The sequence below is a fragment of the Pseudochaenichthys georgianus genome, chromosome 5 (assembly GCF_902827115.2).
Source record: "Pseudochaenichthys georgianus chromosome 5, fPseGeo1.2, whole genome shotgun sequence".
In the NCBI taxonomy this organism is placed as follows: Eukaryota; Metazoa; Chordata; class Actinopteri; order Perciformes; family Channichthyidae; genus Pseudochaenichthys; species Pseudochaenichthys georgianus.
The window spans coordinates 12,080,538-12,106,677 of record NC_047507.1 but is presented as its reverse complement, the minus strand read 5'-3'; the positions used below and the strand labels follow the sequence as shown (position 1 = coordinate 12,106,677).

The window sequence follows — 26,140 nt, the reverse complement described above, 5'->3', positions numbered from 1 at the left end:
GAACACTGTGTCACTTGCTAGGAATCTCTTCCGGATGTTTCTGCTTTCAGGATATTGGCTGTGTCTCAGGAAAACGGCCTGCTTCCAGGCAAACCTATTGGATTACTGATAACCTTGGAATGGATAGGGCCAGCCGAAGGTGTGTATAAGAGAGGGAGGGGGAGATAGCGACGAGTGCATGGGCTTCTCTCTCAGTTTTCCTTGTTTTCCTTACCATCCTGTTTTTTGTTCTTTCTCTCACTCCATTGGCCCTCTATGGTATCCCCTTGTAGGTGAATCAATGACAGGTCTGATATTAAATATGAGTATACCTTTGGCTTTCATTGTTCCCTCTAAATTGTATTTGTCCCCCCGTGCCTTGGTGAGGTTATGGCTTTTGACTCCACGATGCCCTCGTGAGGGACCCGTTTTATTATTCTGCTGAAGATATCAGAAGGTTTTGAGCACATAACAATAAACACAGTCACACCCGAGCACACACAAGCACACACCCAATAATAAAGCTCCAATAACATAGGGGTCTTTACTTCAAGTTGTCTCCAAATCCCCCAGTGGCGGGCCTACTCCTTGGTTGCCATGGCAACAGTAGTCAGGGCAGCTACGGCTGGCGATAGTGAGGAAGAGGAAGGCAGGCAGAGAGAGGGAGAAAGATAGAGAGAGAGAGCATTGATGTTCGTGGTGCAGGCAAGGGATTTGAACACAGTCACAACATTGAAACTGGGTTGCGGCAACATTGCTGAACATTAGAGCTGCATGCAGCAGCAGCAGCAGCAGCGCTGGGAATGCAGTTTCAACTGGGGTTGGAAATAAGTGGGCTTGTAGGTCATGTTTACCTGTGTGTGTGTGTGTGTGTGTGTGTGTGTGTGTGTGTGTGTGTGTGTGTGTGTGTGTGTGTGTGTGTGTGTGTGTGTGTGTGTGTGTGTGTGTGTGTGTGTGTGTGTGTGTGTGTGTGTGTGTGTGTGTGTGTGTGTGTGTGTGTGTGTGTGTGTGTGTGTGTGTGTGTGTGTGTGTGTGTGTGTGTGTGTGTGTGTGTGTGTGTGTGTGTGTGTGTGTGGAGCGTGTGTGTGGAGCAAGAGACAGAAATGTGAGGGAGAAAGATGAAACTGCAAAGACAGCACACTCCCTCATTAACTCCCTCAGCATGTTCGTTCTGTCTTCATGTTTGTGCGCTTGCAGATGAGCTCTGTGTTCGTGAGGACATGCTCAACCATGCACAACACTGTAACCGTAAACGGCATCCAGTCTACACTCTCTGTTGCTTTGATGTTACATCTGCTTACACACTATAGAATTCTGCCTTATGGAAAATCATTATACTTAATGTAAATGTTCCTAATTCGGGATAGGTATATGTAATATGACAAGAATAGTGTAATCTAAAGAAAGTTTCCCCCACCTCTTGCTTCCATTATTATCAGTCAAAAACTGTCTGCACATGTCATGACTCGACAGCAATACAGCAGTGGGTTTTCGCTATTCAGCTGACAAACCATGACCATTGCCAGAACAATGTGAGAAGAATTACAGTAATAGTGTTGCAGGAGGAATATTTTATATCCTCTCCTCTCCAGGGATACAGTACAGAATAGCGCAGCAGACACCGGATGCACGACAAACGGGCCGTTAGTGTCAGGACTCCGATGGAAAATCCATAGTTTCATTACAGGCCCAACGGTATGAATGTGGCCGGGAGGCGACCAAAGCTCTATCATGGGCCCTACGGGAGCCAAAATGGCTGCATTTAGTGACGCAGTGGAGTGAAGAGGAGGCAGGAGGGTCAAGGATGCTGCTGGGAATGAAGTGTGTTAGAGAGACAGAGAGCAGCAGCCAGATAAAGTTCATGTGCAGTAAATGGCACAGCTGCTATTGTACCCTACTCACCTTCTTTCTGAGACTTCTGCCACACTGTCTCTGTGTGAGTGTGTCAACGACCTCGCAATAGGATATGACATCAGTGCTGTGGGTCGTAACATGATGCCATTTGTTCTTTGACGACATTTCCTCGTGAGCATATGAAGCATTCACAGTGCCTTCTATGCCAGGCACTTTAAATGGAAGCAGTGCAGATTTCTGTTTGCTAAAGTCCTTACAAATACCTTTTAACCAAATTGATGTGTCGGCAGCTTTTTGTGAACTCCTTTATGATGTATCATGTTACTGACTTACTCTGCAGTCATTGTTAATATAAATCAGCTTTCTAAAGGCTTGACTACTTCTTTCCATTTGGCTTGATTTGACTGCTAATGTGACATAATGTTGTGTTTCTGGCAGACTTAAATCAAAAGTCCCTTTTTATTGCATGCATATCTTTAATTTCTAAAACTCAAAGAGCCCATTAAAGGTGCAAAGCCACTTTGGGTTATTGGAAAAGGCAGAGGTGAGTTCATCTGGAGGAAGGTAGCTCTCAGGAGCTCCTGGCTATTGTTGTCCCTCTAGGTGATTAGAGTAAAGAGGCAGGCTTTAAGGGAAATTAGCTTTCGATTGGCCCTTCTGATGAAGTGGTAGGATTGTAATGGTTAGTGACCTCCAGGACCAGCAAGTAAAGATCAGGTGAGACATATTGCCCACATGAAAGTGGATTGATTTGAAAATGTTGTTTATTTTCTGAGAGTTTGTGCCCACACCATGCGTAATCTGAAGTGAAAACTATCTTCTTCCTTTTACAGTGGAGTCAAGCAAGCAACATAATGGTGTATTACAACCATTACATAATCGTATTTCCAGATCCAGCTCAGTTTTATCTACACACAATGTTTGATCTAACACTATAGATCACAATTTCTTCATCTTATATATTTGATACTCTTCTATATTGATATTATATCCTTCATGTTTGTGCAGGTCTTTTCACGTGGCACCTTAACCACTTGGGCACTCTCATCTTCCATTCCCCCACCTACCTTTTGTCTCACGTGCACTTCCTCATGTACCAACTACTAGATGATATAATGTCAAACCTAAAAAAAAAACAGCTTGATTCCTCTGAGGATAAGGCAAGTGGGGGTTCATAAGGAGATGAGAGGAGACACACACACTCACTCACTCACTCACTCACTCACTCACTCACTCACTTAATCAGAGTGATTGCTCACAGCTCTGACTCCTCTCATTGCATCATCTCTCTAATGCATTGGTCCTGCATCAGTCTATCGTGTGTGTGTGTGTGTGTGTGTGTGTGTGTGTGTGTGTGTGTGTGTGTGTGTGTGTGTGTGTGTGTGTGTGTGTGTGTGTGTGTGTGTGTGTGTGTGTGTGTGTGTGTGTTAAAAGCCACAAGGGGCATGCCCTGATGTTATGAAACCTTGTATGTTCACCAACATGTGTGTGTGCGTGTCATGCTTGTGTTTAAGGCCCTCTGACTCACATCCAGTTAAGTCATCCAGTGTTAATATGGGTAGCATTTATCATGGAGGGGTTACATTCAGAACACATTTATTTAGAGCCAATTCGATTAACAGTCAAACCTGACTTGCACCCTTCAGTGAATAAGTTTGGGAATAAAAAAACATTGAAAATGTAATCAATTGAAAAAAACATTTTCTTTTGTTATCAAGCATTTAAAAAATGCATATTACTCAGTGCTGAGTTAACTGACGTACATGTTATGACACTCTTTGGAGGTGCATATATACCAGTCTGATACACACACATCATCTCCTCAGAGAGCACGATGGAGCCAGGAGCAATGCAAATTGGGTAAAACGTTCCGGAAAGTAGCTTTTCCCACTGGGACTTCTTAACTCCAGCTCTGAGTTAGCACTCTCTGTGTGTGTGTGTGTGTGTGTGTGTGTGTGTGTGTGTGTGTGTGTGTGTGTGTGTGTGTGTGTGTGTGTGTGTGTGTGTGTGTGTGTGTGTGTGTGTGTGTGTGTGTGTGTGTGTGTGTGTGTGTGTGTGTGTGTGTGTGTGTGTGGTGTGTGTGTGTGTGTGTGTGTGTGTGTGTGTGTGTGTGTGTGTGTGTGTGTGTGTGTGTGTGTGTGTGTGTGTGTGTGTGTGTGTGTGTGTGTGTGTGTGTGTGTGTGTGTGTGTGTGTGTGTGTGTGTGTGTGTGTGTGTGTGTGTGTGTGTGTGTGTGTGTGTGTGTGTGGCTGCGGGGCTGCGTGTGGCTGCGGGGCTGCGTGTGGCTGTGGGGCTGCGTGTGTGTGGCTGCGGGGCTGCTTGTGTGTGTGGCTGCTTGTGTGTGTGTCAATTGTTCTGCATATGAGTGTGCATTCCAGATGTGGTACAAACCCTCTTCCTTGGGATTATTCGATGGATAGCAAAAGAAAAAGTGCATAAAGGAAATTGAGGGCACCTCTCTGTAAGACCTCATAAATTAGCTGCTAGAAGACTCGGCCTGCTGTTAATTTGGCTATAGCTAAAGATGCAGAGAGAAAGACTGCCTGAGGAAAAGGAGGAAAAGAGAGAACATTTTTCGAGAGGAAGCCATTGGGGAAATATTGGGTGGTTTAATCGTCTGATATTTTCACAGCTCTTTAGAGACACACCAACTTATTACCTTTTTCAGTAAGCAGTGTGAGAAAAAGTTTTTAGAGAGTACTTGTCCATGGACAAGTGAGTTTGGCAATTTACTTGTCCGAATACATTTTTCACTTGTCCAGAATGGACAAAAATTGGGGCCACTGGAATCTTCTTCTTCGTCATCGTATTTTACATTTTCCCACGGTTTTTATGATACCGCTAACGTAAGTGAGCGGTAAGATTTTACTGCATCACACAAAGGGTTGGGTATCGTTTGGATTTTAACGATTCCGGTTCTGCTTTTCGATTCCGGTTATTTTCGGTTCTCAGTTCCAGTTCTTTGAGAGGGTAAAAATAAGTCCCATGACAAACTGGGAGAAAAATATATTTATGAAAACATTAAGTCCTAATCTGTATTCCTATTTACAAATCACTTCATACTGTTGAATTTCTTATTGTTATTGAATACAATTATATAAAAATAATCTTTGCATTGTTTAGTTAGTTCTAAGTGGTGCAGTTTGAGAATGTACAATTGGCCCAGTGTCCTCTGATGTTACACTGCAACCTGCCTGTGAGACAGAGTCCAACCACACATGTCCAACACATAGGACATACATAACCTAATAATAATACATTATATGTATAGGCCTAGCGCTTTTCTACAACTCAAAGACGCTTGCACGCATTTATTTACTTTTACAAACACAGGAGCTAAAACGCTTAATAACCTTCATTACGTGTTAGAGAAAGAACATAAGAAGGTTTGACAAAGATGCGGCTGTTAAACGGGCAGCGGATCTGCTGTGTGGAGAGAGAGAGAGAGAGAGAGACGCTGAGCTGCACCGTGCAGCGATCAGCTGATACAGAGCATAGAGAGAGCTGCAGTCCGCGGGGCTCGGCCTCGCTTCCTGGCCTCACAACTCTTATTAATCCCGGTACCGGACAATTGTTATTTGTTCCTACTCGGAACCGAGTTTTGCTTCCCAACCCGGCCACTGTGCTACACTTCCCGCTCCGCTCCGCCCGCCCCGTTAACTGTACAGAAAGCGGCGAGATGCATTTCCTTAGGAATCGACAAGCAGAACCGAAACTACATTTCTAAACGAACAATGGCGGACACGTACAATTTGCGAATGAGTTCTGCCTTTTGTAAACTGAATTTATCAATAATTTGTCAATAAATCAGGGCGAAAAACGTCACTTGTCCGGCGGACAAGTCAATTCAAAGATCTACTTGTCCGATATTGTAAATAACACGTCCCGGACGGTGGGACGTGTACTTTTTCGCACACTGGTAAGGCCTAGGTCTTTGTTCCTTAACCTTGCTCTTCAACGTTAGAAAGATCTCATATTAATTTTAAATACTGCTTGTGACACACTTTTCCACTTGGTTGTTTAATCATTAAAGCTAGCATTATCTTACATTAGGGGTTAAACCTGAATGATGTATGCTAATAACCCAAACCCACATTTACTGACAAAAAAAGCATAAAACAATCAAAATATTCCATCCGCTGTTATCAGGTTGCCTAGCTTTGTGTAACAGTTCATGTTGGAGACAGTTTGAATGGCAGTTAAATAAAAAAGTCTTTCATCTGCTGCCAAGTTCCTTTATCATTGAAGAAGTGCATCCCATGCCCTCCTGTGAGCGTGAATCAAGTTTACCTCTAGATGAACTCGGATGCTTGGTATGTTTTTCTGGCATTAGCCGCAGATCCCACCAAGTCCGTTGCGGGGGTTGAATTGTGCTGGTTTGAATGTATTGCCCTCTCCGCATGTGAGTGTGTGTGTGTGCCCAGTTAGGGCGGACAGTGAAGCATCGCCCTTCCTCAAATGACCCGTGGAAAACCTACAGGTTGGACCATCTGCCTCTTGCTTGTGTGTGTTTGTGCGCAGGCATGTGTGACTTTTTCTGAATGGAATGGTATTGTCTATTCAAAGTGTGTGACCTGGCCAAGAGCAATTTACCCAAGTAGACACACACAAACATTAGATTTATGCAAAGGCTGACTCAACCTTGGCATCGGAAAACGTGGAGGATGCAAGAGGGAAAGACAATGGCTCTGTGATACTTGGTTTTACTGGAAACGACGCAAAGAGGAGGAAGAGGGAGAAAAGAAAGGGACAGAGTGAAACTTGGGAGAAAATGAGAGGGGAGAACTGTTGGAAATGACGGAGATAGGGAACAAAACAAGATTGCAAATGTATATGTGCAACAACGCAAACACAATTTGTCTCAATCTACAATCCCATAATGGATTTAAAGGCAAGAGAATTGCTTTTTTAAAACATGGAATATCATATTAGCATCAGCAATATTGCATTTTAAGGATGTGGGATGCATTTTCGCTGGGCACTTATCTCAACAGCCTGGCGAACGCAGGACTTAGACATATTTACATCACACCCCTCCCTCCTCTCTACACATCGCCTGCACTGTCTCCCCGGAGGAAACCAGCAACGTGTGTGTTTTTTAAACGCAAAGAACCAACCACGCCATCTGCAGCACACTCATTTCTGGAAATAAGAGTATAAGTCTAATTGAGCTTTTTAATTGTCCTCTAAATCCTGCTGAGTGCCCATGCTGCTGCTTAATTGTGTGTGTGTTTTGTGTGTGCGTGCATGCGTGTGCCCGTCTGTTGGGACGATTCTGTTTGTGAGTGTAGAGAGAGAGTGAGCGAGCATGCAGGCTCCTTCTGTGTATAATGAGCTAATGGCAATGTGTGGTTTCCTTTGAGGAATCTATTAGCGTGCATTGTGTGTGTGTCGTTCCATAAAGGGTGTGTGTTTATATGACTCAGGAAGTCATGAGACTGTGTAATAGCCTTCCATGATGTGTGTGGTGCGTCATCTTGGTTCTTTTTTAGACACTTTGGAGCGATGTGTGCATGTGTAAAAAACGGATTGTTTGTCATTTACTTGTGTGTGTGTGTGTGTGTGTGTGTGTGTGTGTGTGTGTGTGTGTGTGTGTGTGTGTGTGTGTGTGTGTGTGTGTGTGTGTGTGTGTGTGTGTGTGTGTGTGTGTGTGTGTGTGTGTGTGTGTGTGTGTGTGTGTGTGTGTGTGTGTGTGTGTGTGTGTGTGTGTGTGTGTGTGTGTGTGTGTGTGTGTGTGTGTGTGTGTGTGTGTGTGTGTGTGTGTGTGTGTGTGTGTGTGTGTGTGTGTGTGTGTGTCTGGCCTACTGGCCTTATCTCTTTGATTGCAATTTGGTGTAATCGTCAGTGTGTGTGATTTTGTGGTTGTCCACGTGTGAGAGAGAAAGTGATCCAGGACGAAGGATTTCCGCCATTTTCTATTGACCACTTCCTCTGCTCATACACGCTTCCTGTTTCTGTCTGTGGGGCGGTGGGAGGGAGACTAGAGGAAGTGAAAGGGCAAGATACAGCCGGCAGATGTTTGTGTGTTTTTGTGTGTGTGGAACAGAAAGAGGGTGACTGCATGAGACACAATAAAGAGCACTTCTATAAAAGCAATCTTGTGACAGTCCGGTGCGCTCAGCTGACTGTCTGGAAACTTTGCTGGGTTTGTTTCTTCTTTCGCCTTTTTGGTCCAGGGAAAGCCTTCTCATTAGTTTGGTGTCTTCTGTGTGTTTGTCAAAGAAGGTACACACATTAACTCGAACACAATGTTCACACGCTGCAACTTCTATTTTGTTTAACTCACTAGAGTTGATTTTAACTTTATTTTAAGCACAGTGCCCTGCGGGAGGGGACTGAGAGAGCAGAGTAAAGAGGATGAGATGTAATGCCTAGCGACAGTGTCCGAGCCTGCACGCATAAACAAACACAGACACTGGAGGCATTTCCTTAAATGCTGGTGGCGGCGGCGCACAGTATCCTGATGCCTGTGTCATAGTTTAAACTCAAACATGTCTGAGTCCATGGTGTTATGATTTTAGGTATATAGTATTGAATGCTCTTAATTCTCTTGCCCCAGCACACCCCAAGGCAACATTAAAGACAGCCAAGGTTTTGAGTTATTTGTGAGAGTTATTCTCCCCTTACCTTCTCGTTTTGGTTTGTTTTTCTAAGTCCAAGTTGACTAATGAAGAGACTGATGAGACAGACAGACTTCCTGGTCAGGAAAAAAAAGCACAGATTTATCTTTCATGTCACTTCCTCCTTCCTTCCTGTCTGTTCCTGGCTAGACTCAAATCTTGTCCTAACCCTCTTGCTGATAATAAATGACTAATGGTCACTGTCTTCGTCTCCCTTTCTTGTCTTCTGTTGTTTTCTTTCTATCATTTTCCTTCCTGCTGGATCTCTTTCCCCTTCCCTCTCCTTCATGTCCTCCCTTGCTGACATAGAGGCATGAGATTTGACCCAGCTGGCCGCCACTTCAGACAAACTATGCTCTCTCCTTCTCTCTGTGTTTGCCTTTGTCTCTTTCTGACTCAAAAAGATAAACCACACACACACACATTATCTGTTAGTAATTGTCAGCCAGCAGCCTCTGATTTAAAAAAGGTCTCACGTTCATCACTCAGCTTTTCTTCTCAATCATTCCTCCTTTTATCTTTGCTTGGTCTCGTCATTTTTTTCCCATCGCTGCCCTTCTCTCCGTTTGTACTCTTTGCCTGTGGGATTGCTCAGCTCTTTCAACACATTACAACATCATATTTTAGTTATGGTTTGGTGCACTGTAAAGCACATAAACACAGTTCCTCAATGTGGGAAACTACCGCTATTTAAAAAAACAAAAAAAACTTCATCTTAAGATTGCAAAAACAATCACTTCCTGGTTTTATGGGTAATGTCCCCGCTGATTTGGGTGTCGCCATTGTTACTGAGCTCTAGATGAACCCACAGAAACAAACAGCCCGTTGATTTCTCCTTCTAATTGTCATAATTTGGCAGGAATGTGGTTGAACGTGGGTGGGCCGTATCATCTGGATAGCTTTGGGTGTCAACCGAACCCACCCCCACCGCGTCCCCAGAGGCTACAGCTATCGGTACGGGCCCCATTGTGTTACCGTGGCTACAGGCCAAACCAGAGGCGGGGCATCTGTCCTCCACCTGGTCGTACCAGCTGCTCTGACACTGCTACAGCATGCCTGCAGTGTGTGTGTGTACATGTGTGTGTGTGTCCGTATGCCAACTCCTTTGCAAGACGAGAGTTGCATGTATATATGCACCGGAGTCTATATGCGTGCATACTGTACACCAACATAGTCAATGTATGCCCCCTTTGACCCTGCGGTTATATACGGCAGTGTAAAGTGGCCCCCAGTTGAACAGTGGCGGTATTAATAGATGTTATGGGAGTGCAGCATGCCAAACTTGCGGCCTACATATAGAAGCCAACGACATGTCTCCCCATCTGGGCCCATCGGCTTGACATCTACCCTCCGTGTGGTTCATTGTACCTGTGGACGTTTTCATGGACTCAAATGTAGTGGCTGTATGATTTTATTACTCAGCTCACCTTATTGGCAACTGGACAATGTCTGCTTCCGTGTTTTGAGTATTAACCCCAACGGACGGGAGACAATAAATCATTTCACACTTTTATCCACCTCCGGGCACTACAGGAAAGAATATCCTGGGACTAAGTTTACAATTGACAAACTTGCAAGAGAAAATGTGTTAACCCATGTGTTACCTGTAAATGGTCGCATTTTTGTTTTGACTTCTTATATCAGTGTCAAATCTTATGATCACAGGAGATGCTGAGTTGACTTAAAACCCAAAAAAGGGAAGGTCAGAAGTTGAGAAATTATTGTATTATTTTTACTATTTCTAAATCGAGGGGGTTTAGGTTAAAATAAATGTCAAAAGGATCATATTCCCCTCCTTTTCATTGGAGTCATTTAATGAGTAATATCACGACTAAGGGATTAAAAAGCACCTGGGACTAGGTCATGTCTCGGTGTGCACACAGGGAAGTCACATCTGCTAAATGTCACCATCTATACGCCACAGCGGTCCCTTTCCTCTGACACACACACACACACACACAGTGTATAGCATTTAGTATATTTATGTGTGGTCTCTCAGTCTGTGCTTTTTATTTAGACGACTGCAGCCGCTCAGCCTCTCTCTCTTCCTCTTCAGTTGTGTAATTGTTTCACTTCAGCTTGTACTGGACTTGTCACTTTCCCTCCCTTAGTTTAACTCTCTCACAGACACACATACTCTCCCTCCCTCTGTCCAGGCCCGTTCTTTGGCTCTTAAATCAGTCATGCTCGTTGTATTTGGTCGGCAGCGGCCAAGACCGTCCCTGCGGACCATTACAGCACACCGGGAGAGTGGAATGAGCGGGCATGGGGGGGGGGGGGGGGAAAGAGAGGAAACAAAATGGGAACTGAGCTGTGAGATGGAGTGAGATATAAAACTGTAAGGAAGAGAAGAATGCTGAATAAACATCACCGAGATGAAGCGGTGGAAGAAAGAGTGTTGATGGAGTTTCCGGGAGGCGTGAAAGCCACACTGTTCCAACTCTCGTTTATGTTCCTGTTAGTGGCATTTTTCCCAGTTCTCCTCTGTTTCAGAGGTGGATTCCCCGCAAACGGGCCAGAACCCTAGCCAGGGACTTTCCTCTGGGCTCCCCCCAAAGAAGATTTAGTAATCTGGGCAGAAACAAGTTTCACCTGGGGGATGGGGGGGTGAAACTGGACAAGGAGAGAAAAACAGTTATATTTTGTCTTGGCATACTGCAAGGTCAGGTTTTGGTTTCAGACCGGATCTCTTTGCATGGGTGGAGAAGAGAACTTGGCAACTTCCACTAAAGGAAGTGAAAAAGCAATACATTAAACTTCTTATTAGTTGCATATGTGCGCAGGAAAAAACAAAACTCTGCTCTCTAAACCATCTTTTGTTTATCAACAGATACTGGAAAATGACTTTACTTCACTGCTCTTCTTATTTTTCAGATTTTGTAAAGAGCTGAATGCACAAAAATGAACCACCTCAAGTTTACTAACGGCCCCTACACACGGCGGCGTGCGTTGCCGCTTGGCGGTGGGCGTGTCTTGAGCTTGGGGAGTCAACGCGAGCAACATGACCAACAACGAATCACATGAATGTCCCGCCCCGGACATACAAAGCAAAGCATTCATGCTACATCCATGCTGGCTAAATATACTGTCTATGCTTGCTAGCTGTCCATTCAAACGAAGTACACTGGATATAAACTCCCCAAACAGGCGAAAACCTACCAGTTTCACCCACTGTCCCTGCCACCTCCCCCCTGGCTCCTCCGGTTTGTATCCCTGTATGTAAAGAGGGACTGGTCATAGAGTACCGGGTGATTCCCTACCGCCACGATCATTTTCGCCTCCATTTGTTGACATATGCAGACACTCTGGACACCTTCAAAAAACACCTCAAACACCATCTGTTCACTCAGGCCTTTGGCCTCAACTAATTTACAGTCACTTATTTCCTGCTATTGCTCTGTATGTTTATTATTACCTTTTGTTTTGTTACTTCCCATTGTAAAGCGTCCTTGGGTTTCGTGAAAGGCGCTATATAAATTGAAATTATTATTATTATTATTATATGGGAAATAACTGCGGTCTGGCTCTCCCAACATACACCCGGTTTGATTGGCTAGTGCTTGTACTGTCAGATTTACATACGAGGGATTTGATTGGCTGACGCCTCCGTTGAGGTGGCAAAAGTAGAACATTGCTCTACTTTTGCAGCGAGCACCGTGAGAGAAGCTACGCTTTGCTCCCACAATGCAGTTCGGCGAATCGTGACGTCACCCCATTCAAAGTAAATGGGCAGAAGCGTTGAAGCGGCAACGCACGCCGCCGTGTGTAGGGGCCGTAAGTCATGTGCAAAAAAGCAACCCGCCCCCTCTTCCTGTCCAGATTCGGTACATCCAACATGTAAACCTCATCCATCTGTACGTCTTTCTCCTTAACTCTCGGCAGCAGGCATTAAATTGTAGCTTCCTGCCAAGAAAAACAGAGTTCTGCCTCCTGGACAAACACAAATAGAGTCCAGCTGTGTTAAGCCAACAGCTGGAAGCCCCCACCCGGACCTCCAGATCAAACAATGCAATACTCTAAAACTCGATAACAAGACACTTATTTTGGTGTTTTTGACTCGAATCCAAAACGTTGTTTTTCCCCACGCTCTTTTTCTACCCCCCTGACACCAAACTGTTATACAACTCACACACTGAAAAGGCAGTTTGGTGATATGAACAAAATGACTATTGCGATAACCATCACAAAATGAGCTCTACTGATATCCTATGAATTCAAATGATCAAGTATTGAATTAAGGTAGTGGTTAGTCAAAAAGTGTAATAATTGAGTAATAAACTGTAGGTCTCGAGCTGTTTTGATACTATCACTTTAATTTAACAAGAAGAAGAAAATGGTATAGAATACATGGATAAAAGCTCAGACAGCTAGAAATACTGACTTGGATGTTGCTTTCATTCAGAAGGCTAACTGTTCAGCTGCCTGCAGGTCCTCTGTACATACTTTCTTGTGCGCTATACCACATATATCAAACTAAATAGATCACAGAACACTTTCTGTTTTCAGCTCCACAAAGGTGTTGTTTTAATATTCAGGATATTGGTAAATTGGCGCTTTTTTACTTAATTTCCTGACATTAAACACTAAATGAGATGCAAAAAAAAGATCAAGAAAATAAATAGGAGTTTGTAAATGGTTACTGGAACTCCAAACTTAAAGGATATTCTTTTAAAAGTGCCACTCAATGATTGACACACACACACACACACACACACACACACACACACACACACACACACACACACACACACACACACGGTGCCAACCACGGCTTTAAATCTCAAACAGCATCTGCATTCCTGCCACAACATCGTGTGTGTGTGTGTGTGTGTGTGTGTGTGTGTGTGGTTTGTCTTTACTCCCTCCGTCTCCTCGTGTTTAACCCACCAGGCTTCCTATTGATACCTTATTCTTAAAGTAAAACATATGTTGTGTCACCAACGTGATAATGTTGTAGTTCGCTGGTTTCTGTGCTCATCTTGACATTGTTAACGTCATTTTTCTCTTTCTGTTCCCCTTTAGTGAGGGTTCTTTCCCTTTATGGGTCTTTGTGGTGTGTGTCAGAGCTGAGTAAGGGTTTTTTTGCTTGTGTTTTGGAAAGAGGAAGATACTTTATGAGAAAAAGAGCGAGAACCTCCAGAAAAAGAGTAGGATTAGGGGTTAAGGAAAGTGTCAAAACAAAAATAAAGCGGAAGGGAAAGAAGTTGAAACTGAGGAAAACACTAGAATGCTTTTAGAGGGGGTTAAATAAAATGAGCAGAGGCAAAGATGGAGAAATGAAAAAGGGGGAGAAGGGGTAGGCATTTGTGGCCAGGAACGGTTTGGCACGCATTACGCTGAGGTGTGGTTTTGGCCTAGCTCCCATTAGCCTCTTGTGTTACATCTATTACAAACATCTGCACACACCCACACACTCTCTAACATGACGGTGCAGTCAAAACAGACCCACATCTTAACCACCATAGAATTCCTCCGCCATAATTCTGGTCCTTCCCAAGAAAGATGGAAATCACTCATCTCTCCCGCTCTCTCTCCCTAAAAGAGGCTATTAGAGGCACCAGTGGCCATGTAATCACTTTGGCTCTCCCACAGGAAGACACACACACACACACACACACACACACACACACACACACACACACACACTCGCACACATACCTACCTTGGTAATTACAGTTGACGATTAGGTCCCGTTCACTGCAATTCTAGTGAATGGCTGATCTAGTCGGTAAACGGTGGGTCAAGCGGCGCTGCGTAGTGTCACATCAGGAGTGGGAGTGTTTACGTTCTTCATTTCTATTAATTGATGCCTATTAAATGTGACTGATTTAGATGAACTACACACAATTGCGCAAATTCACCGCAGCAAGCATTCTGCTTCACATGCAAATTGATAGACAAGCCTCGCACACTTTGTATGCACACACACTTTCACTCCCCCACTCTAACACAAACACTCGACTCCCCAGCCGATCTCTTCCTGTGTTTAATTGTGCTCCACTTCTCTTCAAAGCCACATACACACTCTGTAGGCGATAGCATCGGTCCCCCCTCATTGCATTTAGCACATTTCCCAATCTTTGTTTAGTTTCCCACCTTCCTGTCTGATAAGGCCAGCAGCTTGTTAGCATAGCCCTCGATGTTTCCTAACTCGCCCAAAGACGCCTGAGCGGGAGATCACGCTTCAGGTTGCTATTCTTCTGTGCAAGCAGCCATAGCCGTATCAATATTACATCTTTAAATGCATGCACGTTATGTCTTTAACTTAAATATCTTCTCAGCAGTCTCTGATGTAAATGTGTAATATTGTCTCATCCCATAAGGGATTTGTGTTGCGCCTCAATGTAAGAGGAGGTATTTTCTCATTTGAACGGCGACACTAAAAAGGCATTCAATTGAAAAGCTCTATCTTCGAGTCTCATCTTATTGTATATCATAATGTTGTGTAACTTGTGGTGCAATTTCTTCCCCCTTTTGCAAGACAGCTGATAAAATCAGAGTAAAGCACCTCTCTCCATGCACTGCTTTCACACCCGCAGCCGTGTGCGTGCGTGCGTGCGTGTGTGTGTGTGTGTGTGTGTCTCTCCATGTAGATGATTGAGTTAGCGTGATTTAGCGTTGGTCGGAAGATGAAATGCCGCCGCGCCTTGTCTAGCGACTCGCTACGCACACTTATCTGACGACTGCAAGCTAAAGGCATTTAATTTGGAGGGAAATAGGAGGGAGGGAGGAAAAGTAGAGAGCAGGGAAAAAAGGTGAATACACAGGAGATGAATGAGGGAAGAGGAGAGAAATGCATCGCAGTGGAAGTCTGAGGAGCGAGACACGGGTAGAGATACAGGGATAGAGCAATGACAAGGTCTTTTAATATCAGCGAGCATGAGGATTAAAAGGCCTCAACAGTGATGAATGGGTTTAATTTGCTGTTAAACCCGCTCACTTACTTCCACCGTGTTTACAGTATGTTGCACGCGTGCTTCAGGGGGGCTGTGTTCCTTTTCTTTCTTTTTTGTTTTCTTCGTGTGTGTGTGTGTGTGTGTGTGTGTGTGTGTGTGTGTGTGTGTGTGTGTGTGTGTGTGTGTGTGTGTGTGTGTGTGTGTGTGTGTGTGTGTGTGTGTGTGTGTGTGTGTGTGTGTGTGTGTGTGTGTGTGTGTGTGTGTGTGTGTGTGTGTGTGTGTGTGTGTGTGTGTGTGTGTGTGTGTGTGTGTGTGTGTGTGTGTGTGTGTGTGTGTGTGTGTGTGTGTGTGGTGTGTGTGTGTGTGTGTGTGTGTGTGTGTGTGTGTGTGTGTGTGTGTGTGTGTGTGTGTGTGTGTGTGTGTGTGTGTGTGTGTGTGTGACCTTTTCTAAGCTCTGCTGGTGAAAGGCCACACGCTCACACATGAATAACCATGGTGTAGTCATGTGGCTGAATACCAAAGCCAGTCAATAAGAGTAGGCAACGGAAGCAACTTGATATGACGGAATACTAACACGGAAACATATTTAAAGTCATTGATGAGTGCTTGATGTCAGATTCAAGATCTTTCATTAAAGCTGTCAGGTGAAGCTTCAAAATGGGCTTCATTTAAAAAATATATATATATTCTGTCACTTCTGTTGCAAGATGAATAAAGTGCTCATGAAATTATTCCTGACAAGCAAAATCTCACCTCAAACTGAGGTTTTTGGAAAATGGACGTTAGATTGACGGCAGCAGGAACACATCTCGTGTAGAAACATCAGAAAGATAAAAATAGATGACTTTTAGAGAATTGTCTTTTAATGGTGCAGTGATAATGATCGACGAGCGCTTGAAAACCCTATCATTCTTTGTGCTTCCAACTACGGGCGCCTCCATGATGTGTGCATTAGTGTCAGTAATGTGTGGGGAAATAACCGTAGAGGTGATTTGTTGTGCGACTCACTCAATTAATTCCCTTTCTTTTCTTCTTCAAGGTTATTTACATATCTACGTATATAAATAGACATGAACAAATTAGTAATCATAAAGGAATTCTTCACCCACAGAATGATCATTTGTAGACTCGCCTCATGTTACCGTAAAGAGCAAAACTATATGAAAAACATCCTTTTACAAACTCTCACAAAACCTGTGTGGTATTAAACGTAATGTATCCAGTTGTATACATACTACTTACCCAACACATATTAAACACTTCTACATAAATATTGTCACTCTGCGCGGGTGAGCTAGAATGATTAAATGGATTTGTCTAAAATAATATTTATATATAATATTTCTGGTTGCTAACAAACGCCATTTTAACACATACACATACATCAGAGCACAGTGGGCTCATAGGGAGGGGGGGGGGGGCAGGAGCTCCAACAAGCCGTTTAGGACAGAGTGAATACACATACGTTACAGAGAGGCTGTATGAGGAACCAATGTGAGTTTGGAACATTGAACAATCTGTTGTTGTACATCTATTCTAGTAGACCTCAACAATGGAATTATAATCAGTAGAAATGGCCGTGTCATGGGCCCTTTAATATAGCAGGGATTCCTTCTATGAACACCTTCAAGCACATGCAGTCACATTTCACACCAATAAAGCTCTTTTCCACTTGAATACAAAATGAGCAAAATTCATGATTGCATCTGCTCTCCTTCCCAGACCTTAAAATAACCCGCTCCAGACACACACTGTGTTTTGATAACAGTGACATTCCTGTGTGTGTGTGTGTGTGTGTGTGTGTGTGTGTGTGTGTGTGTGTGTGTGTGTGTGTGTGTGTGTGTGTGTGTGTGTGTGTGTGTGTGTGTGTGTGTGTGTGTGTGTGTGTGTGTGTGTGTGTGTGTGTGTGTGTGTGTGTGTGTGTGTGTGTGTGTGTGTGTGTGTGTGTGTGTGTGTGTGTGTGTGTGTGTGTGTGTGTGTGTGTGTGTGTGTGTGTGTGTGTGTGTGTGTGTGTGTGTGTGTGTGTGTGTGTGTGTGTGTGTGAGAACGCCTCCTCTATCATTGTCACCATAGCTCTTTGTCTGTCTTGGAGCAGTTGAAGGAAAGGCCGTCTGACCCACATATGGTACAGGTTGACTCCGAGCCATACTATGTGTTGGCTGTATATACTGTGTGTATGCATGTGTCTGGGAGTGTGGTGCTGGTGGTGAGGGATTTGTCCTATAGAGATATCGGGGCAATCACTCACTCACGTGTGATGCTCCTAGCTTCTAACTCACTCAGACACACACACACACACACACACACAACCTTGGAGCTATAGGGGGAAAAAGGTGTGTTTTTGTTCTCGATAAAACAACTTTTTCCATCAAATGTTTTCATGTATCCAGGGCTCTCTTCTCACTAACAATAAATAGCAGCACCATCACATAATTAAGTGTACTGCTACTCACTATACTGTGCATGTGTGTGTTTGAGAGTATATTCAGTGCTAGAGGCCCTGTTCTATAACATTTCTGTAAGGAACTAAAAATAGCCTTTAAACAAAAAACATTCAGTGAGTTCCAAAAAGTATTTTCTCTAATGTCTCTAATGGCAAAATCCAGAACAATTGATGGATTTGTTTTGTGCCTTGCTGCGCTCAAGTCATGCCACGCTCACCGTGCGATAGGAAGTGAGTGATTTGTGCCTTTTATCTGAACGCCCCGGCTGCAGATAGAAGACACAGCTTAAAGAGGGACACAGAGGATATGGGAGACGTTTACATGGAGCTGTCATTAGGTAGTCTCCTCCGAGCCCAATATGATGTGTGTGACTGCTGTAGGATATCTGTAAGGTCAGGGTAAAGGCAACATGCGAGTATTTCAGCTAAGATTATATTCTCTCTGATAACACTGGCTTTTGAGCTTTTTGATTACACAATCTTAATTAATGGATGGAGTTTTCCTATTTTTCATGAAGTCTAATTTTCAAATTGTTTTCAGATCACTTCAAGAACTTCTTGCTTACATTGACTTTAACGCTGAGGGTTAGGGATGTCCCGATCACCTTTTTTTGCTCCCGATCCGATTCCGATCATTTGATTTTGACAATCTGCCGGTACCGATTTTTCCCGATCTTTATGCAATGCATTAAGAGAAAAAAAAGGTAACAGATAACGGCTGGTCATCCAACGCGATGAATTCAGCTATCTTGGCTGTTATTTGTTTGGCCTTTTCACTGTTCTGGGGCAGTTTCTCTTTCTTTTTAAAAGTCTCTGAAAGTGTCGGTTGCTTCAGTGCCGTTACCTGAGTGGCCGCTGTGTACTCGTTGTGTTGTTGTTGGTGTTTGTTTCTCAGGTAGCGTATTAGATTGGTCGTGTTGAACGTAGCTCTGTTCTTTCCACCACGCGGAACCTCCGCCTTCCAAACATTGCATCTGGCTGTTACACTGCCTTCACTTTCAATTGTATAATACTTCCAAACTCCTGACATTTTCTCTGTCCCGACTCCCGAGTCACCAGCTGAACGTAGCCTCTCGTTAGCTTACTGCTACTATTAGACACTGCGCCCACTCTGTTGCCAGATTTCAGAGAAATAAGCAACCAGGTCTGAAAACAAGCCTAAAAGAAGCAACACATACATGATGTTGTGTAATTTTAAACCAAAACTAAGTCCTCAGGATGACTTTAAGACGTGAACATGGTTATTTTTGTTTTGTAACATTAAATAATAAAAAAAAAATTTATAAAAAAAAAAAAAAAGAATCCCCGATTTTTTTTCTCCCGATTCCGATCTTTTGAAAATCACGTGATCGGCTCCGATCCCCGATCACGTGATCGGATCGGGACATCTCTACTGAGGGTCATTGAGTTCATTCTAGTACTTGGCAACAGCAGTTGAAACATCTCTCACCACATTTAGTAGCGACTTTTGATACAGAATATTTAACAGCAGTATAAAAGGAAATATGTTAGAAATCACAGAAATGATGTTGGTGGATGAAAATATTGATATCTCCAAATTTAAATGAACATGGAAATTGGTAACATTAACAACCGTAAGACCTAGCTTACTACAGCCATGTCATACATTACAGTGCACAAGATCACCCAGGTACTTGAGTCCTTTAATACAGAATATTCTCATCTGTTATTCACTCCTTCACCCACTTAATGGCTCCTTCCCACAGGCCAATGACTGTCGAGCCCGGACACTTTTCTCTTCTCTGTTCATGACCCTCTTGGTGCTTTTCTTCATTTCCTTTTGTTCTTCAGAGGGCCACACTGAATTCCCTACTTCAATAGGGCCCCTTAAACACATACACACAGGGGCCCCCTTTCACTTCAAAGTCAGGAATGTGGGGCCTGTTACCATTATGCATGGGCAGACCTAGTTATGTCAACGTTGCCCCTCTATAATGTTAGTGTATGTTATATGTGTTTGTGTGTGCGTTCCTCACATGCTATTAGTGAACCAAGTCATATCTGCTTTGTAATGTCAAAAGTAATTACTGCAGATATATGATAGGCTGGTGCATGATGCCTTTCAGTCAGACCTGCAACACCTGGATACTTTCGTTCTTTTTCGTTCCATGGGTTTATTCTTTTTCAGTCTTTGAAGTCCTACATTTCCCTCTTTGTCTTCCTTTTACTTATTTTAAATGCACTGCATATAACAATATTTCTACACAATAGGTTTCTTTCTTTGCTCTTCCATCTTTCTGAGCTCCTTCAAATCTTCATCATTCCCTTGCTCCCTTGACTTTCTTTTATTCTTGTTCCCGTTATTCCTTCTTCCCATAGTACATCCATGCAAGAAAATACACAACATTGATGATCTTTCTCTCCCTCTAAGTCTCTCACTTTCGCGTGCACAAGCTCCATCAGTTGTCACTAGCGGCTATGACAGCCATCGTTCTCATTGACGTACCACTGTCGGGAAACTCTCTCCCCCTCCCTATCGCCAGCTAGCTATCCCATGTGTCTATCAGAGCTAACCAGGCCTGCCTGGCACAGATAACACCTGGCATTAGGGGATTTGGGGTAGATTGGTGGCTTTAGGGAGGTGTTAATGCACAGGGAGCAGATACAAATACAAGGATACTGTAGAAGAAGGAGAGGGATGAAAGGGAAGACGGGTTTAAATGTGGTGATGGTGCATTTTTTTTTTTTCTCATACAGGAATTATGCATGTTTCTGAATATCAAGAAGCATGTTGCCGACAGGGAAAATCATGGATTATATTTCAAATCCTGCAGATGTTGAGGGATGTTAGAAAAGGGCCACTTTATAGGAATGCGCTATAAGTTATTTAACAACTTCTTTCACTCATTTTCCCGCCTTAGATTGTGTTTTTTTTTTTTTTTTTTTTAGAGCCACTTCTCTCCAGAGAAAATAGTTGAAGCAAATTAACAATCCAGCAAGGACAGCAGTTTTAGGTAATGGAAGATCTTAGATTAGCATCTTTGAGTATTTAGTCAAGTTTGAAGTTTTACACCAGAGCCATTTCTAGAAATCTGCAATCATTCATATGCTTACACATGGATGTGGCTATTCATTATTTCTCTCTCCTAATTCCTCTGCTTTGTCTTCGTCCTCTCCTCCCTTTCCCTTCCCTTTGCGTCCTTACTTAAGAAAGTGCCCTTAATGTGTTTAAAGTCTGTTAATGTTACATTATACATGTTGACAACAGTAGAGATGGGCTTTTTCCTTTAACACAGCATCATTCGATGAATCCATCAATCAACCACTTAGTGGAAAGCTAAGCAATACAGAGGAGACAGCAGCAGCACAGCTCCAATCACCACTGACTATTGCATTGATTTCTTGACACACACAAACATACACATTCACATTGAGCTGTGCATATATATATACTTATGTAAACATAAACCTGTGCATGTATACACGTGTGCATGTTACTACACTACAGGTGCTTCTAGAAAGTGTAAACTGACAGTGATATGCACAGGCATGCTTTTATATACACACACATGATTGTACACACATGTAAACTTCAAGTAGAAGCTCTTAACCCTCCACAACGTACAGCTAGCCCTGTTAACCTGATTATTAGATTGTAGTGCTTGTTTCCCAGGCGCAGTAGCTCGGTTTGATTGAATTAGACAAATGTTTCTCATCCATCCATCTGTTCAGTTTATATGTTCCATAGCCCTTTGTTCTGCCTCCTGGTTTCCATATTCTCCGGCCAGCCTTGGCTGCAGTGCCGGTGGAATAAACTGATTTGAGACGATGTATTACCTGTTGCTTTCACACGTCACCTACTCTTACTCGCCCACTCTTCTGTTTTCTCACCTATCAGACTTTCCCCTCTCATATTTGTATTCTTAAATGTGAGCAGTGCATATGATCTTCAGATAAAGGGAATGCGTTGTGAGAGAATAAAGAGAGTAACAAAGAGTGTTTGAGTCCCTACATTCATAGTGGAATTAATGGACAAAGGGAGAAAAACTATAAAGAGACAGTCGTTTGTACATTTGAAATGTTAGGGCTGGAAGATGCACAGAGAGATAGCAGATGGATGCAAACCAAAGATATGAAGTCTGACAGAAAGACAGACTTTTATTCTCTCTATTATTGTGTGAACAAAACCAGTCTAGAAGGGGACTGGTCCTTCGCCAATGACTTGGGCTTCTGGTCTGGAGATAGATGTTGCTGCCAAATGGAATAGCTTTTTTGTGTGCGAAAAATACTGAAAATGATAACGGGAAACCACTCAAATCAAAACGATTTTTATGCGTTTGTGTGTGTCGGGCGCATTTCATCCTGATTCGGGTTGTCTGTGTTTAAAAACTATGTTGACACGTGTGTTTGTGTTTCGAGCCATCCTTGAATGAAATGTATCCCTTATTTACGGGCCCGTTATCTAGATAATAACATCCACATTTTCTCTCATCTCCAGTGCTTCATCACAGCCTTATGAGCATTCTCTCTCTCTCGCTCTCTCTCGCACACACGCATGCAGTGAAAGATAATGGGATAGTTGCCCCTGGTTTCTCTTGGTGAGATTGTAAATACATTTTTTCTTCGCAAAGTGTGTGCGCTTAGCGTCCACATGTGCACCTCCTTCTCTGTGTGAGCGCACGCTTGTACATATCTATCAACACACATGTTATCATATGCGTATCAATCACTATGTGTATGTATGTGTTCCCATCTTATCATTTTTCATCTATCTAAGTGTGAACCTATTTGTCTGCATTTATGTATGTGTGTGTGTGTGGGTGTTCGGTATCATTTTGCAGCTAGTCATTGCCTGCTGTCCCTTCCCTTGTCACTGTGGGCTGATAGCAGTGCGAGTCGACAAAGCTCAGTAATGGAGAGCTGATACTTGCCCACCCCCCCGTCGCTCTGTGCTTTTCATTTGCTGCCGAGATGACTTTGGCTCTCAGCCATCCCCAGCCAGCCAATCTCCCATCTCATATCAGCACCATTACTTTCCATATCTGGGCAAATTATTCGCTAAAAGCGTACAAAGAAAATGTGAGGGTCCGCGTATGTGTGTGTGCTCAGGCTTACTTAATTGCACTGTGAGATAAATGGTTACAGGTGTCTTGTATGATTACATTTTCATTGAAATGCAAAGATAGTGGCTCACTCTTATTCTTTCTCGGCTTTCAGGATCACCATGTTTTTCATTTACATCACTACCTTTAATTGTTTCAGTTTTTAAAATGTTTTCTTTTGAGTGTTTTTCTTCTACAGTTGAAATAACACACGGTAAATAATGTTCCTATCCATGCAATCACCCCATGTCCATGTTCACAATACTGATACCATATTCAGTGCTGCCACTAACACAGCATTAAGTGATTCTTGTATCTATTATTGAGTGTTAGATAATTATTTTAACTGTTACCTCCTATGTTTCCTTTTAGATCTTGGTGAACTCTGTGAATCCCAGCCGTCCAGCGGTGCTCTACGAGAAGGTGACTGTGAGCAAGGCAGGCAATCCCTTACTGAGAGACATGCTGTTCAGCCCGGACCAGCAGCACATCTACACGCTGACCGACAAACAGGTGGGCTCAGTGTTTGAGATGCACACTTTGAAGCACGCAAACACGCCACAATGCGTACATAGAATACAGCAGTAGTTGCATGTGTGTACCCAATGACTGCATAACAAGTGGAACATGTGATTACATTTATGCATTTCTTACATGAGGGAGGCACACACAGTATGTGTGTTGTAATGGTGGGTGTATGTAGCCATCATTAGCTTTCATATCCATTGTGCCTCAACACAGCACCAACCACAGGTGCAGGACTAACAAGGCCTAGTTATCACATAGGGCTCCATTTATATATAATATGTTGGTGGATATACACACACACACACACACACACACACACACACACACACACACACACACACACACACACACACACACACACACACACACACACACACACACAGCCCATCATGGTTCACTTATAATCAAGACATTACCCACACAGACATACAGGGTGTGTTATAGGTCACGTGTGTGTGTGTGTGTGTGTGTGTGTGTGTGTGTGTGTGTGTGTGTGTGTGTGTGTGTGTGTGTGTGTGTGTGTGTGTGTGTGTGTGTGTGTGTGTGTGTGTGTGTGTGTGTGTGTGTGTGTGTGTGTGTGTGTGTGTGTGTGTGTGTGTGTGTGTGTGTGTGTGTGTGTGTGTGTGTGTGTGTGTGTGTGTGTGTGTGTGTGTGTGTGTGTGTGTGTGTGTGTGTGTGTGTGTGTGTGTGTGTGTGTGTGTGTGTGTGTGTGTGTGCCCGTGGTCATTACCAGCCACACTGCTGGTGAGAGTTGTGTCTACTTTGATGGGGAGTTGGTGACGGGGGAGGAAGGCGAGGCGGAGGAGAGCGTGTCGCATCACTGTTGCTCCGAGGCCCAGCTGCTCCCCTTGTTTTTCTGTCTCATTAGTGAGCTGAGTGAAGGAAGCAGAGATGGAGGGAGGAGGGGAGAAAGGAACATGGGTTTGTACATGATGCGAATATGTCCGTATTTAATAGATCTAAAATGAGCTTTGGAGGAAAGATGGTCGGATTAAAAAGGGTGAGGGATGTGTCTGAGGTCTGGTTTGTGGAAAGTGTTCCAGGCAAGGCGAGTCAATTGTGTAGCTGGCTTAACCAAAGCCTGGCCAGAAAATTAAATCTTCTTTCCCTTTTCCCTATTTTTTTTACTAACGCCGCTGGTCCGTGACTGGAGCTGCTGTAATTAAATTGCAAATCTGTAATATTTTAGTCATATTCGAAAATAAACTACTTCCCAAGAAAGGACAGGGTGATGTTTGAAATACCAATATGATACCGGAGTTTCCGTAACAAAATTATAAAAAAATCGTATAAGTAAGTGCCAAGTGACTCCTGTCCTTATAAGTCATGACACCTGTCAATGTGAAGAACAGCAGAGAATAAGTGCAATTGTATCGATTGTGGTGTTTTGAAAGTGTGATTTACACATGCGACAAAAAACCCAGTTATTATTATTATTATTTTAATCCCAAATACTGAATCATAAAAACACAGAAGTGTATGTTTTATGCTATACATTTGAACAGTTCATACAGCACTGCAAGACTGGATAAGGTTTTCATGAGTTTCAGTTCGGTCAATGTCATCCTCTTGAATTTTACATAATCAATAATACTTTATGGTTGCATCTCCATGTACATCAGTACGTGGCTTTAGTAATCACTTTTAAATAGCATTACACTAAGGTTACTTGCCTTGTGTTGTCCACAAAATGTCACTTTATTTAAAATAAGTATAAAGTCAATTGTGACTTCTGAAGACTGCTGATGTCGTGCTCACTATAGGTTTCAGACAGTGGAGTAGCCGATATGTGGAGATGAAAGTGGAGGTATTCACAGTTTTGGTGTAAGAGTGTCCTTGTGACTTTGCCGCCTGCTCCACTTTATCTTGGCAGCAAAGGACACACACACACACCCTCAACTGTTAACACTCAAGCATGTTCCGTCTCTATCAACCTCCCATAATGCCCTTTTCTTCAAACTTCCCCCCTTCACGTTCACACGCACTCTCCCTCTTACACACATTCACCTTCATCTCGCTGTGTGTTTGATCCCCATTAATGGTTAGCAGGCTCGGGTTAAGCAGAGCGGGGGGCTGCGGTTGCCAGACCTCCTAGCTAAACCCTCGTTCCAGCGCTAATGACTAGAGGGGGCAATTCCCTTCTCTCGCCCTCCGTCCTCCCCTCATCTTTATCCCTCTGCCCTCCATCTATCCCGCCTGGCCCCCCCCATCCCTACTTTTATAAATCCATGCCTAGACTGCCACACACACACACACACACACACACACACACACACACACACACACACACACACACACACACACACACACACACACACACACACACACACACACACACACACACACACACACACACACTCCCATGTTTCCATCTAAGCCCAAATTGAGTCTTCCCATCTCAACTGCCTTTTACTGATCCCATTCCCATGTTTTTAATGATCTCTCACTATTGCTGCTGTGTCCCTCTTTTCTCCACCCTCTCTCTCACACACAAACACACACACACACACACACACACACACACACACACACACACACACACACACACACACACACACACACACACAAAGGTGCATGAGGAATGCAACCATCTTCCCTATTCCCAATTTTCTCATGAAATAGACACACAGCATGACTTTCATCCCTGTGTGTGTGTGTGTGTGTGTGTGTGTGTGTGTGTGTGTGTGTGTGTGTGTGTGTGTGTGTGTGTGTGTGTGTGTGTGTGTGTGTGTGTGTGTGTGTGTGTGTGTGTGTGTGT

The 26,140-nt window shown here is 43.5% G+C and overlaps 1 protein-coding gene across 2 annotated transcripts in view; it reads left to right on the top strand.

Annotated features, from left to right (window-relative positions):
- LOC117446307 (plexin-A1-like) overlaps positions 1-26,140 on the top strand; it is a 190,996-nt gene that overhangs the window by 71,191 nt on the left and 93,665 nt on the right. For both annotated transcript variants that reach the window (XM_034082457.1, XM_034082456.1), the window contains exon 4: positions 23,227-23,367. In XM_034082457.1, coding sequence (XP_033938348.1) covers positions 23,227-23,367 — 141 coding nt within the window. The remainder of the gene's footprint in view (positions 1-23,226; positions 23,368-26,140) is intronic.